Genomic DNA, 8,596 nt, shown 5'->3' on the forward strand with positions numbered 1-8,596 from the left:
CGTGGAGTGTCCTAGAAATGCCTGTGCATTGTAGATGTGAGCAGAACAGTGCGAAGGTTGCCCTTGTGCTTTGGTTTCTCCATTTCTTTTTTTTTCTTTTTCTTTTTGTCGGTTGTGGGGCTTGAACTCTGGGCCTGGGTGCTGTCCCTGCGCTCTTCAGATCAAGGCGAACACTCTATCGCTTGAGCCACAGAGCCACTTCTGGTTTTCTACTGGTTTTCATTGGAGATAAGAGTCTCATAGACTTTCCTGCCTGAGCTGGCTTTGAACCGCGATCCTCAGATCTCAGCCTCCTGAGTAGCTAGGATAACAGGCGTGAGCCACCGGCGCCTAGCTTGCTCTCCATTTCTTAATAATACTTTTTTTTTTTTTTTTTTGGTCGGTAGTGGGGCCTGAACTCTAAGCCTGTCAGCTGTGTCCCTCAGCTCCAGCTCAAGGGTACCACAGCGCCACTTCTAGCTTTTTCTGCTTATGTGGTGCTGAGGAATCAAACCCAGGGCCTCATGCATGCAAGGCAAGCACTCTACCACTGAGCCACCTTCCCATCCCTTAATAATACATTTTTAAACTAGTTTTAGGTCAGGCACTGGTTCAGGTCTATAATCTTAGCAACTCAGGAAGCTGAGTTCTGAGAATCACAGTTTGAAGCCCACCCAGGTCAAGTCTGTGAAGCTCTTCAATTAGCCACCAAAAAGTTGAAAATGGAGCTGTGGCTCAAATGGTAGAGCACTAGCCTAGAGTGAAATAGATAAGAGACAGTCTCCAGGCCCAGAGTTCAGTTCAACCCCAAGTACCAACACGTGTGTGTGTGTGTGTGTGTGTGTGTGTACACAAACTTAACTAGGTTCTATGCATTTCTGTTATTTAAAGTCTTTGGACAAGAAAAATAAAAGGGACAAAAATAACTGCTATCATTTAAAGAGCTGTTTATGAAAGTTTCTCTCTCAGGATTGGAGTACCTTGTTAGAACATCCTAAAACTCCCTTCTGGGATTATACCAGTACCCTGTTTTGGACTTAAACTTTTTGATTTTTTGGTTGGTCCTGGGCGCTGTCCCTCAGCTCTTCAGCTCAAGGCTAGTGCTCTACCACTTGAGCCACAGCGCCACTTCCAGCTCTTTCTGTTTTGTGGTGCTGAGGAATCGAACCCAGGGCCTCATGCATGCAAGGCAAGCACTCTACCACTCTACCACTGAGTCACCTTCCTAGCCCTGGACTTAAACTTTTTGTTGATGCTGTTGGTCTTGGGGCTTGAACTTAGGGCCTGGACACTGTCCCTGAACTTCTTTGTGCTTCTGGTTTTTGTTTCTTTTTTGGGGGAGGGGGGGAGTCCGGTCGTGGGGCCTGAACTCTGGGCCAGGGCGCTGTCCCTCAGCTCTTCAGCTCAAGGCTAGCACTCTACCACTTGAGCCACAGCACCACTTCTGGCTTTTTTTCCCCCTGCTTATGTGGTGCTAAGGAATTGAACCCAAGGCCTCAAGCATGCAAGGCAAGCCAATGGCTCACAGCAATCTTAGGATTGCTGTTCAAACCAGCCCGGGCAGGAAAGTCCATGGGACTCTTATCTCCAATAAACCACTAGAAAACTGGACGTGGCGATGTGGTTCAAGCGGTAGAGCACTTGCCTTGAGCTGAAGATCACAGGGACAGCGCCCAAGCCCAGAGTTCAAGCTCCATGACCGACAAAAAAAAAAAAAAGAATCTCATGGGGACTTTTCTGCCCGGGGTTGGCTTCAAACTGTGATCCTCAGATCTCAGCCTCCTTAGAACAGTGGCTAGGATTACAGGCGTGAGCCAGCCTCCAGGTCCTGAGCTCTTTTTGCTCAAGGCTAGCACTCTGCCACTTTGAGCCACAGCACTACTGACAGTTTTCTGGTGGTTAGAGAATAGAATCTCACAGCCTTTCCTGCCCGGGCTGGCTTTGAACTGCAATCCTCAGTTCTCAGCCTCCTGAGTAGCTAGTATTACAGGTGTGAGCCACTGGCTCCAGCTAATTAATAATTTTTAATATTAAAACCTAATAACAAGTATAACAGTTTAGAGGAAAGTAAGCAAGACCAATGAACTGACTTCTCTTTGCTTTAGATAGGAAGGGGCATTTTGCTTGTTGGGCTATCACAGCTCGTAACCATTCCAAAACAGATGCAAGTTAATGAAAGAAAAAGAAAAATGAAGAGTATTTGCTGACTCATCAAGTTTTGGTATGCACAGAGTTTAACTTAAATGTCTGTGGAAAGGACTTGAGAACATGCTATCATCCCACATCATGTAAATGTTGTCAATTTTGTTTTTTATATTTTGTTATTTACAGAGCTCATGGGTAAATATTGTATCATATACAATTTAAAACTAAGATATAAAACTTTTACTGAGGGCTGGGGGCATGGCTCAAGTGGTAAGGCCCCTACCTAGCATGCACAAGAACATAAGTTCAAACCCCAGTATTGCCCCCCCCAATATACAGTGTGTGCTTTAAAACGACAGTGAAATAAGCAAAAGGAAAGAAATGTTCATATCACCCCATATGGAAGAAATAACTGTATTGTCAAAGCTCATAGAACTCATAAGCTTTCTAGATCACTATAAAGTCAATTTGCCCCATGAAGGTTAGAATGTTTATGACTTTAACTAAGTATCACTATCCCACAATACGGTGAAATTTATGTAATCAATCACAATAAAAATTTGCAAAAACCAAAACAAAATGACAGTGAGCCGGGCGCTGGTGGCTGTAATCCTAGCTACTCAGGAGGCTGAGATCTGAGGATCATGGTTCAAAGCCAGCCCGGGCAGGAAAGACTGTGAGACTCCTATCTCCAATAAACCACCAGAAAACCGGAAGTGGCACTGTAGCTCAAGTGGTAGAGCGCTCGCCTTGAGCTGAAGAGCTGAGGGACAGCGCCCAGGCCCAGAGTTCAAGTCCCATGACCGACCAAAAAAAAAAAAAATGACAGTGAAAGGGGCAACAAGTTTGACAAGAAATGTTATTTCCTTACTTGTAACCCCTCTGTACATCATCTTGACAATAAAAAACAACAGTGAATACAAATTACACTGTTGGGTAATCTATGAAGTACTTTCAGAGTGTGCATGCTTATTTTATCGCCTTTGTCTGTCAGCATAATGAGACCTGACTCTGTGGGTCAAGTCGGCGCCCCGAGCAACAAGCAGGCGTGTAACTTTAGTCTTGGCCGCAGGTGTGGCACCACAAATGTCGTCCAATGGTGGAAGAGCCAAGACTCGAGACAGGGGCTACAGCGAGGTGCCCCGGGACTCGCCCTCTGGAGATGGCACCCCGAGGCCCCTGGAGACGCTCCAGGCCGGCGAGCTGGCGGTGAGCGCCGACCCGCTGCCCCCTCCCCCGCTCCCGGCGCAGCCGCCCTTCGGCCCGGACTTCTACTCCAGTGACACGGAGGAACCCGCCCTCGTGCCCGACCTCAAACCCGTCCGGCGCTTTGTCCCCGATTCCTGGAAGGACTTCTTCAGAGGGAAGAGAAAGGACCGGGGATGGGAGCTGGCCGACTCTGACACCGGGTGCATCTCCGACGGCGTGCCGTGTTCGCCTCCAGCCTCTCCGGGGAGACCCGATCGCCACCACTCACCCACGGATCCTTCCCGGGCCTCGCAAGGCACCTGCCCCTCCCGGAGGGAGGCCAGCGTGGCGTTCCCCCACGACCCGTATGGCGCGGTGGTGGACGGACGCACGCCGACGGCGCGGACGTACAGCGAGCAGGTGGAGGCCTACCGGCTGCGCTACGCCTACATGAAGTCGTGGGCCGGCCTGCTGCGCATGCTCGGCGTGGCGGAGCTGCTGCTGGGCGCGGGCGTCTTCGCCTGCGTCACGGCGTACATCCACAAGGACAGCGAGTGGTACAACCTGTTCGGCTACTCGCAGCCCTACGGCGCGGGGGGCCTGGGGGGCCTGGGCAGTGCCTACGGGGGCTATTACTACAGCGGGCCCAAGACCCCTTTCGTGCTGGTGGTGGCCGGCGTGGCGTGGATCGCCACCATCATCGTGCTGGTCCTTGGCATGTCCATGTACTACCGGACCATTCTTCTGGACTCGAGCTGGTGGCCCCTGACGGAGTTCGGAATCAACGTGGCCTTGTTCGTCTTGTACATGGCCGCGGCCATTGTCTACGTGAACGACACCAACCGAGGCGGGCTCTGCTACTACCCGCTCTTCAACACCCCCATGAACGCCGCGTTCTGCCGGGTGGAAGGAGGACAGATAGCAGCCATCATCTTCCTCTTTGTCACCATGATCGTGTACCTGGTGGGCGCCCTCGTGTGCCTGAAGCTGTGGAGGCACGAGGCGGCGCGGAGGCATCGCGAGTGCCTGGAGCAGCAGGAGGTAAGCCGCGCTCCCCTGCGGGACGCCCTGCGCAGGCCGTGGGTCGTGTGTGCTTCCCACACATCCGTGGCAGTGACAGTGGCAGATAGTTTTCTAACGAGTGCCTGTTGTGAAATGCTATCCAGGGGCTGGGAAGGTGGCCCAGGGGTAGAGCGCTTGCCTTGCATGCATGAGGCCCTGAGTTCGATTCCTCAGCACCACATCAGCAGAAAAGGCTGGAAGTGGCGCTGTGGCTCAAGTGGTAGAGCACTAGTGAAGAGCTGAGGGACAGCGCCCAGGCCCAGAGTTCAAGCCCCATGACTGGCAAGAAAAAGAGAAAAGAAATGTTATCCAAAGAACCTTAATATATTGTAATGTTTTTACTTTCTATTGTTCCAATGTGTGTGTGTGTCTGTGTGTGTGTGTGTGTTACTTGTACTTGGTAAGCAGGTGGTCTACCACCTGAGCGATGCCTTACACAGAATCTTACTAAGTAACCCAGGCTAGCCTTGAGTTCATGATTCTCCCACCTCAGCTTCCCCAGGACTAAGATTGCAGGCATATGTCACGATGCCTGGCCAAAGTCTACATGGATTCAAATTACTTCTAAAAATTTATCTCAGCACTTCAAGCATATTCCTTCAATTTGTGTTTTTATGTACAAACCAAAAAATTTTTTTTTTTTTTTGCCGGTCATAGGGTCTGAACTCTGGGTCTGGGCGCTGTCCCTCAGCTCTTCAGCTCAAGGCTAGCGCTCTACCACTGGAGCCACAGCGCCATTTCCGGCTTTTTCTGTTTATGTGGTGCTGAGGAATCGAACCCAGGGCCTCATGCTTGCAAGGCATGCAATCTACCGCTGAGTTACCTTCCCAGCCCCAAACCAAAAAATTTTTAAATCTAAAGTGAAATTCAGCTAATAACACATTCTTCCTGGTAGTTTTATAGCAGCTTAAAATAAATCACTAAATCTTATTATCTCTGTCTAATACATTAACTCTTATTATCTCTATCTTCTACATTAATGTGCTTACAACTATTAACATAATACTTTTTTCCTTTCTCAACAAAAACTCCTCTCTATAAAGATTTTCCATACTTAATGAGACTTGAATTTTCTACGCTCGTGAAAATTGTTCCAATTTATCTGTTACTGTTATTTCCTAAAGGTTTGAAGATGTGATGACCTTTTGACTTTTTTTTTTCTAGAAATTCTATAGGGTAGCCATTTGAATTGCTCAAGGTAAGAGAGCCAAGAAGGAATAAAGTGTCTAGGTAATTCAAGCAGCTTACCTAACAGTGTCAGCCTTGTACCTGTGAGTCCTCAGCATTCTCCTGTGACAGGGAGCCGTCCTGCCCTCATTCCCACTCCAGAGAGAGAGGAGGAGAAGCAACCATAGCAAAGAGGATCAGCTTCTGGACAGATGAGCTTCGACTACATGTGCAAAGTCACATACATGCCTTTGAAAATTCATTGTCACTCTTCTTTTTCCAGATCAATGAGGCATCATTCCCATCAAAAAGGAAACTGGTAAGAATAAAGTTGCATTCACATTTTGCTTTATATGTCTAGATTTGGGAAATAACTTTTTGCATAGTAGAATCCTTTGCTTTTTTATTTTTGCCAGTTCTGGGGCTTGAACTGAAGGCCTGGGCACTGTCCCTGAGCTGCTTTTGCTCAAGGCTAGCACTCTACCACTTGAGCCATAGTACTACTTCCAGCTTTTTCTGTTTATGTGGTACTGAGGAATTGAACCCAGGGCTTCATGCATGTCAGGCAAGCACTCTACCACTAAGCCACATTCCCAGCCCAGAATCCATCTATTTCAATCCACCTATTTCATTGATTTCATATCAGGACTTCCAGTGTTTCTCTAACTTTAAAAGAACCCAATACCTACAGTTCCTTTTATTTTGTTGCATGAAAGATTATGTAAATTAGCACAGTCGGTGTTCCTTGTATGATTAAAATTTAGTGGGTTTTTTAAAATTTAGTGTTTTAAATGAAAGTAACTTTCCAGAATTTTCCTAATTTCCCTTTGCTATTCCTTTCTGTACGCCTCAAGCTTTCTTTCAGATACCAAATGTTGTATCATCAGGGAATTTTTATTCAATGATTTAATAACTTTCACAGCTGTCCTGTTTCATTTATAAAATTGTAATAATAATCTATCTCCCCCCCCCAAATTTGAGTTTGCCGGGAGGATTCAGTGAAATACAGATATCATAACTGTTTGTACATGTATATATTTTAATAAGAATTTTACCCTTGTTGAAGAATACTGGATATTTCTTTCTTTCTTTTTTGTTTTTGGTTTCTGACAGTCTTGGGGCTTGAACTTGGCCTAAGCATCATCCCTGAGCTTCTTTTCGCTCAAGGCTAGCACCCTACCATGTGAGCCACAGTGCCATTTCTGGCTTTTCTATTTATGTGATACTAAGGGCTTCATGCATGCTAGGCAAGCACTCTACCACTGAGCCATATTCCCAGTCCAAATACTGGATATTTCTTTTTCACATACTGGACATAATTTCTAAAGAAGAAATTGAGATGCTAACCTTTCAATTTCTTTACTTGCAAAGTAATTCTATTCCCTTCATTGAAAAAGTACATGCCTATAATCCCAACATCTGGAGGCTGAGGTAGAAGGATCAAAGGCAGCCTTTGTTACATCTTGAGACCTTGTCTCTCTCTCTCTCTCTCTCTCACACACACACACACACACACGCACACACATGCACACACGCACGCACGCACGCGCCAAGCACCAATTGCTTTCACCTGTAATACTAGCTACTTAGAGACTGAGATTAGAGGATTTTAGTTTGAAGCCACTGTAAGCAGAAAGCTCTGTAAACCTCCATCTTCAATTAAGCAACAAAATGCTGGGCAGAAGGCATAGCTTAAACCGTACAGCACCAGCTATGAGTAAGAAAGACCATTAGTTGAAGCCTTTTAATCGTGACAGTAGAAGAAAAAACAATTCCAAAGGTCTGTAATACAGTCCTCTCTCATTTCTGCTTCTGGCTTCCCAGTTCCCCTACCTAGTGGTGGTTATCACAATCTTTGTTTTCTTTCAGAAATATGAGACATGTGTCTCTTCCCCCTTTTACATAAAGGCTAGCATGAGATATATAACTTATATCTCATTTGTTGCACTTAATACATTTCTAGGGTATTTCCTTAATACATAAAGAGCCTTTGTAGTCTTTTTTTTTTTTTGGTTGGTCATGGGGCTTGAACTCTGGGCCTGGGCGTTGTCCCTCAGCTCTTCAGCTCAAGGCTAGCACTCTACCACTTGAGCCACAGTGCCACTTCCAGTTTTCTGGTGGCTTACTGGAGATAAGAGTCTCACAGACCTTTCTGTCCAGGCTGGCTTTGAACAGCGATCCTCAGATCTCAGCCTCCTGAGTAACTGGGATTACAAGCATGAGCCATGGACGCCCCGCTGAGCCTTTGTAGTTTTATAACTAGATGATACTAGATTGTACGGATGTCTTATCAGTTAGCTACAAATGAATAGGTAAATTACTTTATAACCTTTCACTGTTACATACACTGTACAGGGCTGGGGATGTAGCTCAGTAATTAAGGGTTTGTCTGTATGTACAAGGTCCTGGATTCAGTCTCTCACATCAGCAAACAAAACAAAACAAAAATACATTACTACAGCCAGGCACAGGTGGCTCACATCTGTAATCCTAGCTACTCAGAAGGCCAAGATCTAAGAAGCTAGCCCAGATAAGAAAAGTTCCTAATACTCTTATCTCCAATTAAGCACCCAAAAAAGCTAGAAATGGAGCTATGGCTCAAGTGGTAGAGCACTAGCCTTGAGCAAAAAAGCTCAGGAACAGTGTCCACACCCTGATACTGGGATACACACACACAATTACTACAGAGGAAAACTTTATACGTATAAGTATATATCCTTACATACCTTATTCCATTTACGTTACAAGTATACCTGATAGGTAATCTAAGAGGCAAATTTCTGTCTCAACAGGATACACATTTTTATTTTATTTTGATATAGATTGTCATGTAGAAGTTTTATGCAACTTCCAACTCAGAAGCAAAACTGAGTTCCACACACTTTTTTTTTTTTGTCAGTTGTGGGGCTTGAACTCTGGGCCTGGGCACTGTCCTTCAGCTCTTCAGCTCAAGGCGAGCTCTCTACCACTTGAGCTACAGTGCCACTTCCGGTTTTCTGGTGGTTTATTGGAGATAGGAGTCTCACAGTCTTTCCTGCCCAGGCTGGCTTTGAAC

At 46.2% G+C, this 8,596-nt stretch overlaps 1 protein-coding gene across 1 annotated transcript in view; it reads left to right on the forward strand.

Moving 5' to 3' along the window:
- Positions 1 to 3,210: 3,210 nt before the first annotated feature.
- Marveld2 (MARVEL domain containing 2) overlaps positions 3,211 to 8,596 on the forward strand; it is a 14,800-nt gene continuing 9,414 nt past the window's right edge. Inside the window, exons 1-2 of the mRNA XM_013015841.1 lie at positions 3,211 to 4,353; positions 5,825 to 5,860. Coding sequence (XP_012871295.1) covers positions 3,211 to 4,353; positions 5,825 to 5,860 — 1,179 coding nt within the window. The remainder of the gene's footprint in view (positions 4,354 to 5,824; positions 5,861 to 8,596) is intronic.

Source organism: Dipodomys ordii, unplaced genomic scaffold (assembly GCF_000151885.1).
Source record: "Dipodomys ordii isolate 6190 unplaced genomic scaffold, Dord_2.0 Scaffold28, whole genome shotgun sequence".
NCBI classification, from domain to species: Eukaryota; Metazoa; Chordata; class Mammalia; order Rodentia; family Heteromyidae; genus Dipodomys; species Dipodomys ordii.